Below are 22,108 nucleotides of genomic sequence, written 5' to 3' on the forward strand. Positions count from 1 at the left end.
AATCAGATGTAAGATTTTGTAATCAACAGACAAACAAAAATGCACAATGGCGGAGTTAAATGTGGTGATTAAGCAATTGCCTCATTTGGCAGGTGTGACCTAAAGTAAAACGAACAAAAATGGCTGCAGCCTCAACTGCTGATCCCTCTGCTGGTAGATGCAGTAACTACATGACCCTGTCACTAAAAAGTAGTGTGAATCTACTTTTAAGTCCACCTTCTACCCTTAGGGGAAGCTGTAATGCCTCAAACACAAATGTATAATATGTATTCAAAATGTAAAGATTCAGGGTAAAGGCTAAATTTGCAAGCTAATTGACTTGCGTTGTGTGATGTTGGTTCCCTGAAAAAAATTGCGTACCATTATATACACACACCTACAAAAAAGGCTAAGATGACAAATTGGCTAGCAGTATGCTAAGCTAGTTCAGTGAATATACTGTTTTTTTCCAACAGGGATTTATGGCCAAAATAACAAACCTTCTATAGTTTGTAAGTGTTTTGTTCAGCAAAAATATCATTTTGGAGTAAGGTAGACAGCAACATCTGGAAGCTTCAGTACAATAGCAGGAAAATAACATTTACACAACGCTACCATAAAGTAACTGATATGCTTACATAAAAAATAGAAGCTATAAATACAGTGTTACTGTACTCCAACCAAAATGAAGGAAGTGCACAATCAGCAGAGGAAGCTCAAAATTAAAGAGATACTTACATCCGTATAACTCCATTTTATTGTGAGCAAGCTATATACCAGATAATATCTGTGAACAAAAGCAATACATGCCCTGCATGATTTACTCGATTGTTAATACAAAACAATGCCAAAATCAAATAAAACATCAAATTAAGGGAGAGTTTTTCACTTGGCACTACAAAAAAGCACAAACACATTCATATTGACATAAAAGACACAGGTTTAAACATTGAAGGCCACATGAACAAAGAAAAGCACTTTTTTGCTCCAACTGCACAAAGTCTACTAAAAAGTCAGTGAAAATAAGTACATTTCCAACACAGTGGCGATGGTCTGCACTATTAAGGCACAGATTCGGCCTTGAAAGGCACTGACGGACACAATCCGAGGCCAGAAATGGCTCTCAAAAGCAAAAACTTCACAACTGGGGGAGACTGGAAGTACAGTGGGGAAAACAAAGGAAAGTCCCACAGGAAGACAAACTTTGAGGGGGGAGAAAGAAGTAGGGGTACGCTAATGTAGGTCACGATGACAGTACGGCTACGCCTCGAATCGCCTTTCCTCCCTCCTCCTCGTCTTTGGCACGCTCAGTGGAACTCAGGCAGAGGAAATGCTGGCAGGCTACAAGCCTCCCATCCCCCTCTTTTTCTCTCCATAAAGTCCAAAATCAGCAACATCTGTGTAATGCAAGTCAGGCAAGGCTCCACAAGGGAAGAGGCTATAAACCCTGCTAAATGTGCGTGAGACAATTTATTAAGCCTGACTTTTAACCCTGTGCTTTCTGCAAGGCCACAGAGTTTGCGGTTTCCTCCCGTTATTGAGGCCGGTTAGCAGAGGATGTGAAAGAAATGTGCTGATCTGAGCTCGTTTTCGTACATCCAACGTTTCCCACAGTGGACGAATCGTTCGCATCACGTAAACATAAAAAAATGACCACGAAACAATCAAAAGTGCAAATTCTACATTGGGGAACGGGGGTTTCGATGGGATGAGCACCATAAACGACAAGGTGTGTGTCTCTCAGAAAACGTATGTGTGGAAAGGTTGGGTTATTCGTTAGCGAGAGTGCGCAAATGTTTTCAGACCCACTGCTGCAGGGATCTTTTGCAGTGAACTAACACTTTGGGCGTCTCTTTCCTCTGGAGTGTGGTGATGATGACGTATATGACTCCCAGAATGCACAGCACCAGAACCAGAGGCACAGTCACCAAAATAAGGGTCATGACGTGTTCGTCCGTCTCGTTCACTCTTAGAATGACATCTACTTCCTTTTTCCTGTCTTCTTCATCGTCGGTTGTGTTTTCTGTATCTTCTTCGTCGTCAGGGTCTTGATTCTTGTCCTTCGTCTCTGGAGATCGATGATCGGGTTTAACGTCCGGTTCTGTGTCAAAGTGCACCCGACAGCCCATGAAATCGTTTAAGATGGATCTCGGGTATCCAGCGTCAACCTTCATTTGCTTGTTATTGAACCTCCAGTATTTGGTGTCTTTGTAGAAGTAAGTGTACGCTGCGTGGAAAAGAGTTAGAATGTTAATTAGTGTATATAAATACACCAGTGACTAATAATTCCATGCAATCATCGGCAAAGGCTTGATCAAACGAGATTCTAGCCAGGCTCTGAATTCCACAGCTATAAAAAGACATGCCAAAGACAATCATGAACTATGGCGTGAAATTAGAAGTGAGAGTAGAACGTTTTCAAGTCAAAGGTCTTATTGCGCCCCAGTTTTTTAGCAATGAGATCACATTTTCCCTCTCAGCTTTGGATTAATGGACTTGTCTCTCGTTTTTCATGCATTCAGCTGTGACATTTTCTCAGGCAGCGTCCCCCCCAGCCAGTCTCACCTCCATCATCGCTGAGGAAGGCCCCTTTCGGGGAGCCAGGAATGGAACCCCACACGCTCACTGGTTTAGGGTAATCTTTATCCGCGGCACGGGATTCTTCACTAAACCGCCAATATCTTCAGAAGAAAGCAGTAATGGAAGATAACACTTTAATTCTATGTCTATCCTGATACATAAAGGATCAGGATATTTTTAAATGAAGCCACAAAATACAAAACAAAAAGGCACAAGTCCAAAAAATATTCCAGTTCAATTAAAAGAGAAAAATAAGAAATCATATTTACTTACAAAAAAAAAAAATCAAGCTTGTTTTGGGCATTTTAATTTGTGATTTAATCGTAATAAATTACAATATTTTATTTTTATATTTTATATATATTATTATTACATTATTGATGTGACAGTCTTAACCATTAACATCATTATGGACAAAAGAAACATTTAAAAAAATTTATATTTATATATATTTTTATATTTATACTGTTATATTTGATAGTATGTGTAAATATATTTATTATATATTTCTGATTTCAACACTTTCTATTGAACACAAAAGGAGAGTTTTGGTAGCCAGTGGACGGATGAAACAAAATACTAAGGAAGTCAATGACTACTATGTTACCAAAATGTCTTCAGAAGAAATAAACTTCTACAGTTTTTTTAACAAGTGGAGGGTGAGTACATGATGACAGGATCTTTGGGGTGAATTATTCTTATCAGTCCCATTTAAACTGCCTGCTAAAGACATGTTGTTGTAAATGGTTGTAAACTCTCAAGCACTTGACACATCTGGTCAGCATGTTTACCTGTCTCCACTGAAGAAGTACGTATAGCCAGATGGCTCCCACCACACTGCTGTGTCCACTCTGTCAGGCATGCCTTGACCATAACGAAACAAGTCCTGAGGGTATCCGGGCTCCACGTCTGCTTCTCTGAAAAGCCAGTATTTACTTCCTGCGGGAGTGATACAAAATACAAAGAGGGAATGGACAAAAAAGCCACATTAGATGGAAAGACTTGAACGGGAGGGGTTGCATGGCTGAGAGATGATATCACAGAGACCTCTATTCAATTACTGAGATTGCACAGAAGATGTTTTGTGTTGCACGAAAGCAAAGCTCCCCTCAAACAAATGCATAAATGAAACCTAAAAAATCTGCATAAACAACAAAACAATAACTGTATCTCTTTCTACTACACATTCCCTGCTGCTAATTTTCCAGGTTTCTTGTCTCAAAATGAAAACAGAGCAGTCAGCATCTGGAGCTGAAGCTGACGCAATGCAGGCGGAGTCCTGAGATGCTGCCAGACTTTCTTTCTTTTCTCTCGGAGAGTTTTACAAGTGACATAATTTGACTCCAAGATGCTGTTACAGCAAGAGGAACAGATGTTTAAAGGAGAAAGAGATTGATATCTGGGAAATATTAAATGATTTTGATGCTTTGTCGATTTTAAAGATGTCTGTCATACTCTGTCATAAAAATGACTTTGGATGACAGTATTAACAGCTTCACTGGCCAAAAAAAAAAGAAATCAAGATAAAAATATGTATATGAAAATTTGTGCTGTCAAATTAATTTATTGTGATTATTTGCATCCAAAATAAAAGTCTGTATTTACATAATATATGTGTGTAATGTGTATATTTATATTCATATATAAATACACGAACATACATGTACATGCTTAAGAAATATGCTATATAAAACATAATAATATATATACACACACACACACACATGCACTGTTCACACACCTATACTATGTAAACACAAAATTTTATTTTGAATGTGATTAGTCACTAATAAAATCAGCATTTTAGTTTTTTCAAAAAAAGGTTTATTATTGTTATCATTATTATTAGTTTATAATAACATTTCTTAATATTATAAAACTTTATTATTTATTAAAAATAAATTAATTTTCACACTTTTGTCTTGCTTTAACAATTATCCTCACTTAAATTAACTTATTAACATTTATTATATGATTCAGACCTTTGAAGAACACAAATTTCCCATCATGCCGTTCATATGCAGCATCTATGTCCTCTGGAAGCCCCATCCAGAAGAAGGAGATTGGCATTGGATAATTATCCAGAACCCGGTTCCTCCTAACTCTCCAAAACCAACGACCCTGACAAAAAAATAAACACAGTCATTTAGTCATAACACTTACGACAAAGATGTGTGGAAATTTATGTCTTTTGAGAAAAAACAAATAAATGCATTGCTAGTGGTTTAGTGGTTTATGGCTACTAAGGTGTTTTTATGAAGAATAGTTCTTCATACATTGTAACTGCATGTCATTAACCTTGAACACAAACATCTCCCCTCTCAGTACGGTCACTGTGTCAAAGTTCCCCTCGCAGATGTCAGGTGCATCCTGATCCGAGCGTGCTGTGGGCTGGGGTTTATGAGACCTCCTGGTGGGCTGGACTGGAGGCACCCAGGGTCTGGTGGGCTGCAATGAGGGTCTGGTTGTTTTCGGTCGGGCCGTTGTAGTGGTGGGCTCCGGCTCAGCAGTGGTTGTAAACAGGGTTGAGGTGGGAGGTACTTGAGTGGTGACAGTCTCTGGAGGTCCTGTAAATACCAAACCATAATGTATTTTCACACTTAGCTAATCACATACTGCATAGACACAGAACACACAGACACACACTTTTCCATTCAGCACCAAGAAGGCCCATGAGGCTCATTCAGCCAGCAGTGGGAGGCTTTCAAATGGAGAAAACAGATTCGAACTAAGACACATACACTGAGAAATTCATTGGTGCGAAGTCAGTGCAACTGGACTGAAAACCCAAAAGCACATAAAACAGCAGAGTGAGGATAACAACTGTATCATAAATGTGGCAAAGCCTAAAGAAATTGGATGACTGATCAAGGAATGAAACAAGTGACTGTCTTAATGAGTGTATCACTATGTATTAATGAAAAAAACGAAATGTGATTGTATTTAGGAGCAAATCACTGAATTATTAATGATTCATGAAAAATAATGCTGATTCATTTGGGAATGAAACAGTTGTGAAAACAAAGTGAATTACTCAGTTATCATGTTTATCAACAAACACTGATTTAACAAGGAACAAAACTTTATTGTATTTTGCATACTAAATGAATCATTGAATCAATAATTTAACAGATTAGTTTAAAAATGCTGATTCCTTCAAGAATGAAACAAGTGTCGGAGTAAATAAATTTCAGGAAAAAAACACATGAAAAAAACATGTATTTGTCTATATGAGTGAATTATTTAATTAATTGGTCCAACAAATTAAAAAAACAGGAAGCAAGAGGAAGCACCTCAAACTAGCTTACCATAGATCTGGTGAATGCCATTTATATCATCTTCAGTCAATGAGAAGCTTTCTGTGTCCATCCACTGGTAGAAAGGCGCCATGATGGCAGAAGGGTTGTTGGAGTGCTCTAACCCCAGAGCATGACCCAACTCATGAACCGCGACCAGAAACAAGTCGACACCTACAACAAACAAGATGGACAAATTAAACGACTAAACTATAAACTAAACTAGAAGAAAAAAACAAAGGGATAAATCTGTTTCTGAACAGTTCAAAGACATTCGAAAGCCGCTAACATTAAAACATTCTCTGTGGGAGGGTTAGCTCTAAGCTAATTCACAATAAAAACTGAATTAAGTAGGAAAAAGACAGCAGAAAATTGTTCACACCTGAGCCCTCCCGTTGGTTCAAGGTCCATGGCTCGTCTATGTCGAAATGTGTGTCTCCTCCCATTCCGGTACCGGGGAAAAAAGCATGTGCCAGAGAGCCTCCTTCCCCATCGAAGAGAGACATATCGCCATGATATCCAGATGCAAACAGTAGTATTATGTCAGGCCCCTCACTGCCATTCTTTATCTCATGATACGGGACTTCCTCGAACTCCAGAGGTGTTACTTTTTCCCAAACCTGGAAGGCTTTGCGAATAGCCTCGTAGGTCTGCTCCTGGCCCACTTTGGGGGAGTGGTTCTGAATACTTGGGCAGAAAATAAAGATTTTTCCCCCTAATCATTAGCTTGATGATCATTAACTTGATCAGCGTAGACTGAACTTGTTTGTGGTTTAATTCACCTGTAAGTTAGCCTGTCCTGATCCCACTTGTGGCCGGTAAGTGCGTACCGCTTACGCCGAGTACCTCCTTCTGACGACTCCGCAAAATGATCAGGCACTCCACAGCGTGGTCTCTTCATAGCCCTGAAAAAGATAAAAAATATATATGTACATATATGTATTTTAATGTAAATATGATACATATACATATATATATATATATATATATATATATATATATATATATATATATATATATATATATATATATACACATGTATTTACATATGTGTGTGTGTATAATTGTATATAAAATAGCAATAGTAGCATTATTTTAAAATGACTATAAGTACCAAGAATTATTACTATATTTTAATAGATTTATTATTATCTTATTAATGATCATCATTTGATTAAGTGGTAAGGATAAGCTACGTAGCCTAGTTACACTGTACAGTGTATCACTATTTTCTATTTTCTCACAATCAAAACAAACTGAGATCATCTTGTTGTTGTACAGGCGGTTGAAAAAGAGGAAATCATACTTAAGAGTGGCCAAGTCCATGTGTCCGGTCACCTCCAGGCCATAGAAGCGCTGCATGTCCTTAATGGCACTGGAAAGGATCTGGGCTGACTGCATGGTGGACATCTGTCTGCTAGCCTGGGACAGGTAGCCATACGTCCTCAACCATGACTTTAAGGAACAACACACAGAAAAATATTGGAGAGTTGACAAGGTGTTGCAACAATTTCTACTAAGAAAACATGACGACAATGGGATTACACAATGGAGAAAAAAGATAAATGAACAGGAGGACATAAATAGACAGCTGCTTTTTAATTACGCAACTATTCGTTAGAATCCATGAGGAAATTTTATGGAGGTCTGAATTAAGATAAATTTAAACTTGAAATAATTATTTGTCCACCAGAGACCAGTTTTAAATGTTTAGTAAACTGAATATTACTATAAATATTTGAATGTGTTTTAAATTTAGACAACTGCCACATGGTCAGGCTATGGGACAGATGAAAATACCCTTAAACATACACACACACACACACACACATACACCGTCTGATAGATGTGCTGATGGTCACCAGAGGCTACCTATTATAATTCTTGACTTGAATTGACCAAAGAGTTACTAAACAGATAGGACTGGATTCAATAACAGAGACCCAATGAAACATCATTGTCCTGTAAGCAGTAGAAAGAAACCTTAAAAATACGCTTTTTATTTTAAAAATGTCAAACAACAAAACGTCTTTGTATTTTTTAACAGCTTATTTGCATTTATCAATTATGTGTCCAGTAACCAATAAGTTATACGCTTCCTAATACAATAATAGAGTGATCATTAGATTAGTACACACAAAAAAATACTATTGGTGTTGTTACAGCATTTTATTTAAATAAGGTATATATATATATATATATATATATATATATATATATATATATATATATATATATATATATATATATATATATTAGATTCTTTATTTTTGGACAATGACAATGATAGTTATTTAAAGCTGAGCAATTATCCAAACAGCAGCAAACCTAATATTATTAAAACTGTGAGTTGAAAAGTGTGAATTGCGAAAAAAAAACGATCAAACCTATCCGTAATTGTCAAGTTTTAAACCTTAAACGAACACATTTCCAATCCTGGAAAACCAAAGCATTGCCAAACAGAATTTTACAACTCGCTACAGACAATTAAACTCTACAAAGTTCGTTCCGTATGGCCGGTATTTCAGCACAAAACTCTAGACCATCGAGTCTACAAACCTCAGCGTTGAAAGCGTCCTCTTCTGCAGTTGTTTTAGCAATGTTGACAAACAGCAGGATGAAAATCATAGTAACGGGTCTTAGCGACCGATGCGATCTGCTCCTGCGGACTGACATCTCTCCACTCCGGTACAGCAACGAGAAATGAACGCGCAACCTTCTCCCCAAATACCGCGTGATTAGATCGCAACCCGGGAGAACTAGTCTTTTATCACCAAAATAAGGTCATTGTTCTTCTCGGACCACAAACCCACCAGCTTAGTGCACGTTTTTTCTTATCCCTTCAAGTTTCGCTCGTACTGTTATCCTTGCAAACAGTTATACTGCTATAACATTAGCATGACCAGCAGCTATGAACCAATTAAATATTGAATGAAAAGACTACTTGTTGATGTCTGCATTGCATTGTTTGTGTTGATATAAGCACCGCCTGGATAAACCCATCTGGAGACGCCGAGGACCAGGCGGCGCGTCCTCGAAACGATCCTCAATCTGTTGCAGGACACCAAATATGAGCATGAAAGCTCACGAGGATCTCATGCCGATCTCCAGCACGCAGCCGCACCCCATAGCCTGCCTACTTTCCCGGTTTACCTCTGTGATATTATGCGCATCGTTTACGGTTTCACAATAAACAGTCAATATGCATTCTTGAAAAAAAAAAAAAAACAAAAAAAACGCAAATAAAGAGCTGTACTGAAATTGATTTATTTGAAGAACAAAAACAAAACAGTTATGTAAATGTGGCTTCCACTTTTAGCTCTCACTGCCACCTGTTGTTCATATTTAGTACTGTAAATACAAAGTGGGATTCATATACAGTAGAGAAAAAAAAAATCAGCCCTGATTGATCAATGGTCTCTGTAAATCACATTTACACCACAATTTTTACTTCAAAAACTTTTGACAGAACATTTTAAATGTTCACTGAGGGTCCGTTATCATGTCACTCAGAGCTAACATGCTAATATATAGTTAGCGTGTGTATTTGAGGTAGCTTTTATACCCAACACAAACCATTGTTGGGTGAAATTGTGATTTATTTAGCTATTCGTCATGTGGCGTCGATTTCCCGCTTTGGCGATACTGATAAGGATGAAAAGGAAGATGCCCAGAGTCCAAATCACTGCCAGTGGAAGGACCAATGCGAGAAGATCTGAAATTAGACAATTCATATCGGTCAAACATAAAAAGCATTGTATCAAATGTATTAAATGTCACTACATAACCATACTTATCATAGGTCTGACTGGTAGCTCTCGTCTGATTGGCCCATAAGACAGCAGGCCTCGAGTCTGTTCACCCATAACTACCTCTCGTTTGGATACGGTTCTACATTCCTAAAACAAAAATCAGGTTATCAATGGAAGATATGACTGTCCGAAACCAGCAGGTTAAAAGAAAATAAATAAATAGCTTACAGGAATACAAGACTTTCCATCTTCAGGTGTGCAGAGATGCACAGTGCAGTGCAAGTAGAAACTGTGGGGCTCGTATACAAACCGAAACATATCAAACGAATAACGGACAGTCGACCCCTCACCATTTCTTCCTGCAGGATGTGGTGTATCGTTACCGAATGAAGTAGTTTTGTCATTTGTGCACCTTGAGGACATTCAGAAAAAACATGAAGACATTTCTGAGAGGTAAAATATTTTGTCACTTCCACTGACTCTCATGAGAAAGTTATTATGAGCCACCGATTTCACATTTAGAGTGCGATTTGTGTGGAAAACCCAAACAATTAATGGAACTTGGTTTGGAAGTGACCAGAAGAAAAAGTGTGTTCACACTTTGTTGTTTGTCAATTTTGCCGGCTGGTTTTTACCTTTTATACAGCAATCCATGCAACCGAGAGTTGCACTTGAGGATAAAGAAAAATCCTCACAAAATTTATTACCATTTGTCCAAGTTTGTTACATAAATTGCTGTTTGGTTTGAGTGTGTGCCGTGTTGCTTTTCATCTGCAAAATTTCACCAAAGAAGAAAAAAAAGATTTGGATTTAAAAGGAAGTATGAAATTCACAATACTAACCCATTTACAAGCAGTCTGTGGCTAAAGCCTGACGTATCATCCGCTTGAGGAGTCTGAGTCGCCCAACACTCATTTACTTTCAGATGGAAGAAATCTTCAGGCTCCGTCACTTGGATCTGGACATAGATTTGATCTCCAAGCTTAATAGTAGGTGCACTGGTGAAAGCCTCAGTGTATGTGTGATCTTTAAACAGACTCATCTCCACTTTGGCATCCACTTCATCCACCTTGAACATTCTTTCACTTAAAAAAACGACATGGTTAAACATGTGCTTTGAGCAGAATTTAAATTTAAAAAAAAAAAAAACAACAACAACAACAACATTTACTCGCCCTTAAGCAATCTATAAATGTAGATATGTTTGTTTCTTCATCGGTTTAGCAATTTAGAAATCCACCAATGTCTTGTGGTCACCCATTCATTCTGGTGGCACCCATTCACTGTAGGAGACTCATTAGTGAACAGGTGACGTAATGGTTCTCCAAATCTGTCCCAATGAAGAAACAAACCCATCTACATCTTGGATGGCTTGAGTGAGAGTACATTTTCAGCAAATTTTCATTTTTGGGTGAATATTTATTCCTTCAGTGCGTTACCTGGAGAAAGAGATGATGGGAAACGCCAGGCTGAGTCTTCTGATGTGCGGATAGATGCACTTGTACTCAATCTGCACAACTGGATTTCTCACAATGTTTCCATAGACAGGTGGGTCAGACATCAGCGTTAAGGAGTACACAATGTGCGTTATGTTCTTCTGTTTAGAGTGAACGCCATTTAGGGAAATGAAATGTCATCATGCTGATGCTTATGCAGTTTGACGGAAAAGTAGTATTTTACCTCCAGAGGTTTTCCTCCACAGACGGTGTACTGGTCCATTGGTGTGTGCACTGTGAAATAGGCTGATCCAGAGATCTCCTCTCGATGGGCACGGCAGCTGGCGTTAATCAAATGAACAGCTTCTATTCCCACATTGTAGTACCTGAAGAACTCTTCCCCCACTAGGATGGACATGAAGTCTTTGCCACACGTCACATTCGTTGTCGCAACTTAAGAAATATTAGAGTGATTGAAAATTATTGTTCAATAATAACAAAAAAAAAAACAAAACAGCAAGTGTGTTAGTCTTAGGTGTTTTTTTTTGGAATAGATAGATTTTATATAGATGATAGAAAATAGATTTTAGGAATAAATTTACAGATTACTTTAAAACTAATGTTTTGAACAGAAATATAGAATATAGGAAAGACTTGTGAACATGGCTCCAACTTGAAAACCAACAACATGCCAGTCTAGGTGATCAGTCTAAACTAGCTAAGACCAGCAATTCAACTTGTTACAGTTTTTCCATAAGGTTGACCATCCTTTACCCTGGTCACAGAGATCTCCAAAGTAGCCAACTGCGCATTTACAGGTTCGCCTCTGCGACAAAGTGCAGGTAGATGGGTCAGAGCATTGTGATATCTCACACTCACCTGAATTAAAAAAAAAAAAAAAAAAAAAAAAAAAAAAAAAGTTTAACAACAAGACTTAACGGATATCAACTATTTCCGTCACGTGACCTTACCAGAAACACTCCCAACAGCACAGATCAACGCTGCAAGATGCAAAAACACCTGTGAAATAAAAAATTGCAGTAAGTGAAAAATTACCAAGTTAAAATGTGACACTGAAATACTGGGGAAAAAAGGAAACCTTTGATTTCAGATAGTGCGTCATTTGTATTTGGATTCGACAATACAATATTCAGATTTTGTTTGTTTTAGAAAATAGACGTTTTAAAGAAGCCTAATATTTAGTCATGTCAAATGGGACACGTTCAAGTAAATAAGGATTAAATACATCAGCGAGGACACGCTAAATTATTTTGACAAGTGACACCTGTAACAAATGCCTCTGAATGACATATTAAATGACAAATCACTTATTTGAAATGGCGTTTATGGGGCGGGACCATGGGCGGAGATTGCGGGGCCTTATTTTACTAAATATTTTTCATTGGTAATGTAAATATGCACACAATGCAGTTATTTTAAGATATTTTACTGTAAATAAATTACTAAATACAATCAAACTTACTGATGGCTTTCCCAATCTCATTTGCATAACAAGTTTTAGCTTGACGAATCCGCATTTTGGCTATTAATGCTTGGCCGTAGCATGACATGAAAAGCCATTATGTCAGGAAAAGGAGCATTTACATCCAAATGTAATTTAATGCACACAGATCAAAACATAGAAATACATTTTGTATTATAAACTGCTTATTCGGCCATTTTCAGTGAGATTTGACGTTACTAAATGTGTTTGTGTGCCTGCTTTTGTGCTTTTAACTTAACTTGCGTGATTCGCCTCGCGATTCAGTCTTTCTGACTTAAACGTGTTTATGGTGCATTTTATTCAACGTGTTTATTGCTGGCGCACCCTTTACAATAACTCGCGTGCAATGTAACGGGTTGCCATGGCCACCTCGCGCGCCGGCTGCGGTTCGATTCACAATAAAACCGCTTTTGATGGTACGACGAAGGTGACTTTGTACGTTTTACTACGGACATGCTAAAATGTATTTAAAAAGTTTGAATGGCCAAATCAGCTGGCTTGTACCCTGTTGTAACCTACATTGCTAACGTTACGTTAGGCCTACACAGGCTATATATTTTCAGATATGCACACATACAAACACTTTAACTATTACAAAAGCAATTAAAATCATTCATATTCTCATTTACCAGCATACTAATGTTTTCTTTTAATGTTTTTAAAGAACATGTGACTCGTATGACGTAATCAAAACAAATCCGTTGATCGGCGCTCGATTGATTTAGTAGGAAGTCATGTGAGCCGGGACGTATGGCGGCTATGCAGAGTCGTTGATACCGAAACACATTGCGATCTACCTCTGTTATCAACCGCAAAGAAATAATCATCTGGTTTACGATCTGTACAGAAACAACCGCGGTTTTGGGATCATCGTCTCTGTGTGATTTAAGTTCGTAGAGGTGCTAGGGCTCTTATTCTGCTTTGGCAGTGACTGCTCTCATCCTCAGTGTCGCAGACAGCCAGTCCTGTTGTTTTATAGGGATGCTTGTGATGAGAGTCCGCCGCGGAAACGCATTTTAAGGTGTCGTCTTGTCCGTAAACGGTACAGGTGCGTGACCAGTAAAGTCTCTTGGAGGAAACATCAATACATTCATTCAGTCGCACGCTAACTGAACTGTCATCTAATGAGACTTTCTCTTTGTTCGCTGGGCTTGGGTCGGTTTTAACAGTTCATAGTTGTGGTTTGTGCGTGGTTTAAGGGGTTTGGCGGGAATACTTTGCGAAAATGAACACAGAAAAGGATTTTTCGCCACTGACGCCGAACATTGTGAGAGCTCTCAACGACAAACTGTACGAGAAGAGGAAGGTAGCAGCTCTTGAGATCGAAAAGTGAGTCACAGTCCGTTGTTCATGTTCATAAATGAGAGGAGATGTTTTCACATTAGAATATGTAGTATTAATTTGCCAGCTGTTAGGTTTGTCTAGTCCCATTTTGCTCCACCGACGCATGCTGCGGCTGATAAATTATAGTTTAACATGCATAGTTAGTGTCTGTCTGTAATAAGTAATTGGTTGTTGTTACTTTGCTCAAATGAAGTGCTGGTCATCTGACATGCCACATGATCTCATTAGTCACGTTTATGATCAATACCCCACAGTCCAAACAGCACTGAAGTCCGGATAGCATTTTAATAATTCATTTTAAAACTATGTTTTCCTTGAAGGTATATTGCATTCATCCGCTTCTTTCCAATTCTTCTGTCAGGCTTGTACGGGAATTCGTGGCCCAGAACAACTCCGCACAGATCAGGCATGTCATCCAGATCCTGGCCACGGAGTTCGCTCTCTCCCAGCACCCTCACAGCCGAAAAGGAGGCCTCATTGGGCTGGCGGCGTGCTCCATTGCCCTCGGGAAAGTACGTTAACTAAATGTGCTAAATACTTCATCGATACGCAGAGTTCAATGGGATATCGGCTGCGAGACGTTCAGTGTGCTTGAAATTCCAAAGCAAATATGGAGGCTTTGCTTACGTTTATCTTATCTTTTGTGCTATTCAGGATTCTGGATTGTACCTGAAAGAACTCATTGATCCGGTTCTGACGTGTTTCAACGATTCTGACAGCCGTCTGCGCTACTACGCCTGTGAGGCCCTTTACAATATAGTGAAGGTTGCCAGGGGAGCAGTGCTGCCCCACTTCAATGTGCTGTTTGATGGGCTTAGCAAGGTAAGCTGATGCCCCTTCGTGTCTGGATGCATGCATGAACGGTAGAAATTAAGCACACATGCTATTCCATGGATATTTGTTAAGTAATTAATGGCATTTAAATATAGTAAAATGATTCATAAGGAAAAAAAAAAACTGCATAGACAGTTAAAACAAATAGCACGACAATTACTAAAACTATTTTAGCATCTCAGTGGTCATAAAGTTAACACTGACAAGTATCAAAAGTAGTTTAGTTTACAGTAATTGAAAAACATAATTGGGTGAAAAAAATTAAATTGTCAACTAACTGAAATAATTTTAGGTAAATTAAAAATAAATGAATGCTAAATAGGAATTAAAAAGTGAAGTCTTTGAAAATTAAACTCATAAAAATGGCAAAAGTTCAAAACAAAATTACAGAAAATTTTAGATAAAGCTATTTTGAAATATTAATAAATAATAAAATAATATATAATACAAATAACATTGGTAAGATATTAGTTTCTAAAGTTATCTTTTCCAAAATAAAAATTGAAGGAGAGGTTTTTTTTTTATGTGTAAGAGCTGATAATACAGACCTTTTATCCGTTAATTTCATTGGAATTTTTATTACACAGTAATTCCTATCTTTTCTATTGTAATATTCTCCTGTGCCTAAGACTCATCCTACATGTAATCTGTTCTTTTCAGCTCGCTGCAGATCCTGATCCAAACGTAAAGAGTGGATCTGAGCTCCTGGATCGGCTTCTTAAGGTGAGTTTAAAAAAGAGAAACGTGAATTCTACAGCTAAAGTTGAGAGGTATCAACTTCTTGTATCCTTTTTATTTCAAGGACATTGTAACAGAGAGCAACAAATTTGACCTGGTGGCTTTTGTGCCACTGTTGCGTGAGAGGATCTACTCAAACAACCAGTATGCCCGCCAATTCATTATCTCATGGGTGAGTCGAGCGCTTTCACCAAGTTTTGTTTTATATTTGCTTTATATATTTCTATTTTAGCTTTAATTTGATACAATTTTTATTAGTAGTTTTTTGTTTTTCATTAACAATAACTGTACTGATAATAGCTGTCGTTATCATTTTGCGATTTCTTGTGGTGATTTGACTCCAGATCCACGTGTTGGAGTCGGTTCCTGATATCAACCTCCTAGATTATCTGCCAGAAATTCTAGACGGGCTCTTTCAAATTCTTGGAGACAGCAGCAAAGAGATCAGGCGGATGTATGTCTAATTTTCTTCCCCTTTACCTGAGATGGTCTCTCCCTCTTCCTCTTTTCTCTGTTTCCTTTTTTTCTCATTTTTAAAGAGCATTAACCGCTGTTTATAGGTGTGAGGTGGTTTTGGGGGAATTCCTGAAAGAAATTAAGAAGAACCCATCCAGTGTCAAATTTGCAGAAATGGCCAACATATTAGTCATCCACTGTCAAGTGTCTGATGAATCAAAGTCAAGTGAGTCAGATTTAAAATACTGTATGATTCTTTTTATAGGCAAGCAGTGTAATACTTTCGTTTTGTCTTTCTGCAGCTAATGATCTCATCCAGTTAACTTCGATGACATGGATGAGAGAATTTATTCAGCTTGCTGGAAGAGTGGTGCTGCCGTATTCCTCTGGCATACTGACAGCAGTGCTGCCTTGCCTTTCCTATGATGACCGCAAAAAGAGTATCCTAAACTGTGGATGCACATCTAACGCAAAATGCTGATGTAATATAAAATGTATGTTTTGTGTTCAGTGCCATTTAGCTAAATGTTTCTAAGGAAGTGATACTGTTCTGTTCGTACTAGTTGTCAGTGTTCCTCAATAAACCGTCTCCAGGTACTAAAGAGGCTGCTAGTGCGTGTAATCATAGCCTGATGAAGCTTGTGACTCCTGAAGATGACGAAGATGATGAAGAGTCACAGACCAAATCTTCCCCCCCGGGTGATGGGACTCCATCTAAGAAAGAGGGTGATCTCAATGGCAGGTTTTTTTTGGAATAATTTTTTTAATTTTGTTGTTTTGTTTAAATGTGTGAAAGAAAAGTATAAAAAGTGATTGCATTGGCCGGGAATCGAACCCGGGCCTCCCGCGTGGCAGGCGAGAATTCTACCACTGAACCACCAATGCATTTCTGATAAGGATGTGTCGCCCCCTGTCTATCAATAGGAGAAAGAAAAACCACTGGCAGGTCTGAACTGTGCCACCTAGTGAGCTAATGTGGTAATGACCGAGGAAAGCTCAAAGACCGTGGAAGAGAGATCAGGGTGTGCCATCTAGAGGGCGAATATTGTAATTCTATTTGAAAGGATCCTCAAATTGGAAGCCAGGGGGCGGTGTACCGAAATCAGGAACGCATTGGTGGTTCAGTGGTAGAATTCTCGCCTGCCACGCGGGAGGCCCGGGTTCGATTCCCGGCCAATGCATCCATACTTTTGATTTTTTTTCCCACACTAACGTTCAAAAATATATTAAAATGCAAATACGTATTTATAATGTTTGTTTGTGTAATTCAAATATTTAAGAGTTTCTTTACAAAAACAGATAACTCTTTTTATATGTTCAAAAATGATGTTTTTATCATTATGTTTTATTAAGTTAGTTAGCTGTTTTTCTTTTTAACCTTGTCTGATGTTTGATCGAGATTTTTGAGTACTGTTAAAAACATTTTTTTTAAATACATACGTATAAATTTTCATGACTTTTGTATTGTTGGTGAAGTAGTCTTTGATAGTGCCAGCAATTGTTTCTACGTTGTTTTCTAAAAGCGAGTGCCCTGAAAAGGAACTTGACAACCTTTGCCTGCTTTGATTGTATATCTGTTTTTGGTTTTAGATTCCCTTAATGAGTCTCAAGAGTCAGTCGGTTTCAGCAACATCTCCTTCTTCACTCCAGCAAGGTACGTTTTGACGTCACTGACACAACACTTTACCTTTCGTCTATCGATTTATGGTCAGACACATTGACGATACCAGATGTCAAAAGCAAATTGTCAGGAGTGCTAAGGAAGACATCTTTAAGACATTGTTTCTTTAACAGCTATGAATGAACATGACGAAACTGCATTGTCACTAGCATTTTGTTTCTTTACAGCACATTAACAAAAAAACATTGATGCATATTCTTTATCATCGTTATAATAAAAAAAAATATGCAGTTAATAAGTTATCTGATTTACTCTGTTCTGTGTAGTTCTGACAGGTCTTCTGTAACTCTGGATCTTGATGGCATAGTGCAAGTGCTGGACAGACATTTACACGATTCATCCACAGGAATGATGACACGCATCGCCGTGTTGAAGTGGTTGTACCATTTGTACATCAAGACCCCTCGCAAGGTTTCTATAAACTGTATTTTCAATACGCAGCTTCAATGCTAAAAAGTACAGTGCTAAGCGTGTTTCGTTCCGCTTTATCTGACAGATGTTCAAGCACACAGATAGTTTGTTCCCCATGTTACTGAAGACACTATCAGATGAATCTGATGAAGTGAGTCGTCCTATTTTCCCAATCATCTCAGTGCTGATCTAACAGACACGGCAATTTTAAACATCTAATCTCTCACTAATAGGTGATTTTAAAAGACTTGGAGGTTTTAGCAGAAATTGCGTCATCACCTGCTGGCCAGACGGACTCATCTGGGGGGTGCGACAACTCTGATAGCAAAACAGAGCTTCATATTCCAGGTGGGGTCAGAGACGGGCAGCCGGTGGTGGTTGGTGGGTAACAGTTCCTGCTCTTCTGTTTATATACCAGAAAAGAGAATGATGTGCACATGAAATCAAACAAGCTTGTTGTATTTGACAGGTTCAAAGGCGACGGATTTATCCCCATCGACTCCCAGCATGAATTCGTACTTCTACAAGTTCATGATTAATTTGCTCAAACGCTTCAGTTTAGAGAGGAAGCTTCTAGACATGAGAGGGGCTTTCATTATCAGGTAAAACCATCCTAGCTCCTTTAATGAAGACTGGTTCCTCAAAACCGTAACAGGCCAAATAGGAACAACTGTGAAGCTAAATATACAAACAGACTCAGCAGATTTTGTCAGCAGGTTTCATCTCCTTCTCAACAGGCAGCTGTGTCTCCTCTTGCATGCGGAGAATATATTTCACTCTATGGCAGACATCTTACTCAAGGAGGAGGATCTGAAGTTCGCCTCCACCATGGTGCAGACACTTAACACTATTCTGCTTACCTCAGCTGAACTCTTCCAGCTGCGGAACCAGCTCAAGGACTTGCGCACACAGGTAACATCTGCTTTGAGGACTGGGATCTTTAGAACAGACTCCAGGACGATTGCTTCTACTTGAGGTTTTGCATCTTTGCTCTTTATCGTTGTTTTATGTGTCCCATCAGGAAAGCTGTGCTCTTTTCTGCTGCCTCTATCGCTCTTGGTGTCACAATCCAGTGGCCACTGTGTCTCTCTGCTTCCTGACACAGAACTATCGGCACGCCTACGACCTCATCCAGAAATTGTATCCTTGATGTGAAGAGTTTCTAATGTATCATTCAGACTGACTCAGTGTTCTTTACACTAGTCTTTAGTTCCTATACACACACACACACACACACACACACACAAGCTTGTAAAATATTTACAAAGACTTTTGAGTAAAAGCCAACTACTGTGGATATAATTGAATTGAATGACAAAAATACCTTGATTTGAACTGATCAGTGGAGATCTGGAGGTAACTGTGGACTTCCTCATGGAAGTGGATAAACTTGTGCAGCTAATCGAGAGCCCCATCTTCACCTGTGAGTCACATTCATCCACCACATTAAACTGCTGAGTATCATTTTCAGCTCTAACACTCATGTTTTTTGCAGATCTTCGACTGCAGCTGCTGGATGTAGAGCATAACCCGTATCTCATCAAGGCTCTGTACGGCCTGCTGATGTTGCTTCCTCAGAGCCAGGCTTTCCAGCTGCTCTCGCATCGGCTCAGCTGTGTGCCAAACCCTGAACTCATGAGGACCGTGTAAGTTCTAATGCTCTCTAAACAGTCAGGTATCTTCAAGACTGGATAGCTGGCCTGTTCTCAACTGCTCTATTTTTTTCAGGGAAGACCCAAAGGCACCCGTCAAAGACAAACGATTAGCCCAGCCACACATCGACTACAATGAACTGCTCCAGCACTTCGACAGAGTTCAGAGCAAACACCTGGAAGTGAGACATCAAAGGGCGGGACGCTCTGAGCACCCAGACAGAAAGTTGTAAAGGTCAAAGATGGGATGAGATTTCGGAAAAAGGCAGCGTAAAGACTGGAACCTCAGCAGGACCTGTAGTGGGCATCTATGTGTCACCTTATTCAGTTTTTAATGTAATCAAGCTACTATAGGCATGACGGACTTCAATGTGCTTTATTTTTTATGCTACGTGAAGTGCTTTATATTCAGGTGCTGAAGTTGATGTAGTATGTACACATTGGACATAATTGGACTAGGTCATCTGTTACAAATTAAGGGCCAATGGTTATATCATTCCTAACCCCAACAAGGGTTTAATGCAACCATTTGAACAGAACACCTTGCATGTAGCCCTGGATGTTTATTAGGCATTTTTTTATCCAAAACACAATGTCTTCTCATGACAAATGTACTGTAAGTAAGTCTTTAATGGACATTTGTCTTTTTTTGCATTGCGATTTTATTTCTCACACAAACCACATGCAACAATATTCACCGTTTCCTTAGCTTTCCTTTTTTCCCATGTTAACATCTTCGTTCTTGGCCTTATGTATATGCAAGCCATTTCTCTGTAACGTGATGACAAAGTTACAATAAAGTGGACCACGATCATGTAGGTTTTGTTGGCTTTCTTAAATCGGAAGCTGCTTTGTTGCACGAGAACCACAGAATCTTTTTTTCTTAACAATCCAGCAGGTGGCGGTGTTATATTACTTTAAGCAAGGAACCGTCTTTGCTGTTGCTGAAAGGAAACGCTAAATTTCTCACCGAAAATCACCATACGCTTCTGTTTAATTGGTCACTTTGTGCTATTAATAACCCAGTTTTCATGAGGACTGTGACATTCTTAAAATACCCAACATCATGTTCGCGTACTCCTCGTTAGTATAGTGGTAAGTATCCCCGCCTGTCACGCGGGAGACCGGGGTTCGATTCCCCGACGGGGAGAGTTTCTTTTTGTTCCTCGGAACGTCTTTGCGTCCATGATGAACGCCGCAGGTCTACACTCATTTCTTCCGATGGCTGTAAAATGTATGAAATGAGAAGTATTTTGTCATTCAAATTTAAAAAAATCTTACGTTAGTCACTTTATTCAACCAAAACAGCTCTTATGGCGGATAGGGTGGATGATAAGCAAGGTTTATGATTTATGCGGTACTTTAAACAGAAACAGGACGAAAGGAAACATGCTCGGAACAGCGCCGTGAAATTAGCCAAAAATATAACGCATCGCATCTGTAGTGACTCCATAGAGAACGAAAGGGATACGTTCAGGGGAGATAAGCGTTTTAAATGATTCGTTTACAGATCCCAGACCGAGGTTTGAACCACATACGAAGATACTTGAAAAACGGTAAACATTCAGAGCTGTTATGTTTGCAATGGCTACACTTATTGAGTTTCATTAGACTATATTTGAACTTTACAGAGAATATGCCCCATAAAACATTGCAGTTTTCCCTCACATACTGAAGTATAAAAAGGTTTCAAGGTCATTTTGTTTTATTATATCGACTTATTCATTTGAGATTGCAATTTTGTAAAGAAGGCTAATACGATGGCTAAGGGTTGTTAACCGTTTAGTCTGTTGACGTCTTTTCAGCTTAAAATTAATATATATGCCTGCACTAGTGTCACAAGAACGCTGAAACTGCCCTGTTTGTCTGAAGTAGACATGAAGATCAGCCCATACGCTTTTGAAACTTCTCTCTTTCTCTAGGCCTTTGATCACGGATTCTTTTGAACGTTCTCCATTCCACTCAAAACATCAAAACTTCACATTAAACATAACACTTCTCTCAATGCCTCCTTGTGCAGATTCATCCACACACAGAACAACCGTTTGGCCTAAAATAAAGCACCATGTCTGTTTACACAGCATGTATGATTATATGCTCTATTATCAAGTAAATTGTTTTGTATTTTTTTCCTAATATGTCACATAAGCCTGTGCATTCTGGAGAAAAGCTGTAATTCCTTGCGTTTTCTGGTATTTCTTGTGGTGATTCATTCTCAAAATGAACCTTCAGTGTGGGAGAAATGAGCAACGTGATTACACTGAGAGTTTCTGAATTATATTGTCATTCTTTGCGCTACTTTTGTGCAATTTCTTGCATTTGCCTTGGACATTTAACTAGGTAACTGTCAGGATGTGCTGCCAAAATATATGCAAGCCCCCCAGAATTATCATAAAACATTAAAATATGGTCATCTAATTTCCTGCACAATTCAATCAAACTAAA

General features: G+C 38.7%; 3 protein-coding genes and 3 non-coding genes across 10 annotated transcripts; 3 read left to right on the forward strand and 3 right to left on the reverse strand.

Moving 5' to 3' along the window:
- Nucleotides 1–701: 701 nt before the first annotated feature.
- mmp15a (matrix metallopeptidase 15a) lies at nt 702–8,993 on the reverse strand. Its single transcript, XM_043228397.1, has 10 exons — nt 8,415–8,993; nt 7,162–7,310; nt 6,638–6,760; nt 6,238–6,542; nt 5,868–6,029; nt 4,858–5,126; nt 4,542–4,680; nt 3,351–3,498; nt 2,545–2,660; nt 702–2,206 (listed from the first exon to the last, which is right to left on the reverse strand). Exons 1-10 carry the CDS (start codon nt 8,529–8,531, stop codon nt 1,779–1,781), a joined length of 1,956 nt encoding a protein of 651 aa, XP_043084332.1. The 5' UTR covers nt 8,532–8,993; the 3' UTR covers nt 702–1,778.
- A 119-nt stretch (nt 8,994–9,112) lies between these two features.
- zpd (zona pellucida glycoprotein d) lies at nt 9,113–12,300 on the reverse strand. Of its 2 annotated transcripts, XM_043227537.1 has the most exons (9): nt 12,143–12,300; nt 12,015–12,063; nt 11,818–11,922; nt 11,288–11,496; nt 11,047–11,204; nt 10,450–10,692; nt 9,836–10,019; nt 9,649–9,754; nt 9,113–9,570 (listed from the first exon to the last, which is right to left on the reverse strand). In XM_043227537.1, exons 1-9 carry the CDS (start codon nt 12,164–12,166, stop codon nt 9,458–9,460), a joined length of 1,191 nt encoding a protein of 396 aa, XP_043083472.1. In that variant the 5' UTR covers nt 12,167–12,300; the 3' UTR covers nt 9,113–9,457. The 2 variants fall into 2 exon arrangements, with proteins under 2 accessions (XP_043083472.1, XP_043083473.1); XM_043227538.1 differs by lacking the exon at nt 11,818–11,922.
- A 984-nt stretch (nt 12,301–13,284) lies between these two features.
- On the forward strand, nt 13,285–20,479 carry vac14 (vac14 homolog (S. cerevisiae)). Of its 4 annotated transcripts, none has more exons than XM_043228710.1 (20): nt 13,285–13,595; nt 13,717–13,876; nt 14,253–14,403; nt 14,546–14,713; nt 15,386–15,448; nt 15,528–15,635; nt 15,808–15,917; nt 16,024–16,145; nt 16,222–16,359; nt 16,514–16,657; nt 17,510–17,573; nt 17,867–18,011; nt 18,097–18,162; nt 18,245–18,392; nt 18,481–18,613; nt 18,749–18,923; nt 19,033–19,151; nt 19,355–19,434; nt 19,507–19,657; nt 19,740–20,479. In XM_043228710.1, the coding sequence occupies exons 2-20, from the start codon at nt 13,773–13,775 to the stop codon at nt 19,894–19,896; spliced, it is 2,346 nt and encodes a 781-aa protein (XP_043084645.1). In that variant the 5' UTR covers nt 13,285–13,595; nt 13,717–13,772; the 3' UTR covers nt 19,897–20,479. The 4 variants fall into 4 exon arrangements, with proteins under 4 accessions (XP_043084645.1, XP_043084646.1, XP_043084644.1 ...); XM_043228711.1 differs by having other exon boundaries at nt 13,747–13,876; XM_043228709.1 differs by having other exon boundaries at nt 13,285–13,876.
- trnag-gcc lies at nt 16,734–16,804 on the reverse strand. Its single transcript has one exon. It is a non-coding gene; the product is annotated as a tRNA-Gly (tRNA).
- trnag-gcc lies at nt 17,030–17,100 on the forward strand. The gene has a single exon. It is a non-coding gene; the product is annotated as a tRNA-Gly (tRNA).
- A 262-nt stretch (nt 20,480–20,741) lies between the features above and the next one.
- Nucleotides 20,742–20,813, forward strand: trnad-guc. The gene has a single exon. It is a non-coding gene; the product is annotated as a tRNA-Asp (tRNA).
- The last annotated feature ends 1,295 nt before the right edge of the window (nt 20,814–22,108 follow it).

This window comes from Puntigrus tetrazona, chromosome 25 (genome assembly GCF_018831695.1).
Source record: "Puntigrus tetrazona isolate hp1 chromosome 25, ASM1883169v1, whole genome shotgun sequence".
In the NCBI taxonomy this organism is placed as follows: domain Eukaryota; kingdom Metazoa; phylum Chordata; class Actinopteri; order Cypriniformes; family Cyprinidae; genus Puntigrus; species Puntigrus tetrazona.

Coding starts and splice junctions, on each gene's coding strand:
- mmp15a (XM_043228397.1), bottom strand. CDS start 8,531: ATGTCAGTCCGCAGGAGCAGATCGCATCGGTCGCTAAGACCCGTTACT. Junction 2,661..3,350: donor TACTTCTTCAGTGGAGACAG/GTAAACATGCTG, acceptor TTTCTTCTGAAG/ATATTGGCGGTTTAGTGAAG. Junction 2,207..2,544: donor CTTCCTCAGCGATGATGGAG/GTGAGACTGGCT, acceptor TTTTCCACGCAG/CGTACACTTACTTCTACAAA.
- vac14 (XM_043228709.1), top strand. CDS start 13,773: ATGAACACAGAAAAGGATTTTTCGCCACTGACGCCGAACATTGTGAGA. Junction 14,714..15,385: donor TGTTTGATGGGCTTAGCAAG/GTAAGCTGATGC, acceptor TGTTCTTTTCAG/CTCGCTGCAGATCCTGATCC. Junction 18,614..18,748: donor AGAGGGGCTTTCATTATCAG/GTAAAACCATCC, acceptor CCTTCTCAACAG/GCAGCTGTGTCTCCTCTTGC.
- zpd (XM_043227537.1), bottom strand. CDS start 12,166: ATGACGCACTATCTGAAATCAAAG. Junction 11,923..12,014: donor TGCTGTTGGGAGTGTTTCTG/GTAAGGTCACGT, acceptor TTTTTAATTCAG/GTGAGTGTGAGATATCACAA. Junction 11,205..11,287: donor GTGGAGGAAAACCTCTGGAG/GTAAAATACTAC, acceptor CACTCTAAACAG/AAGAACATAACGCACATTGT.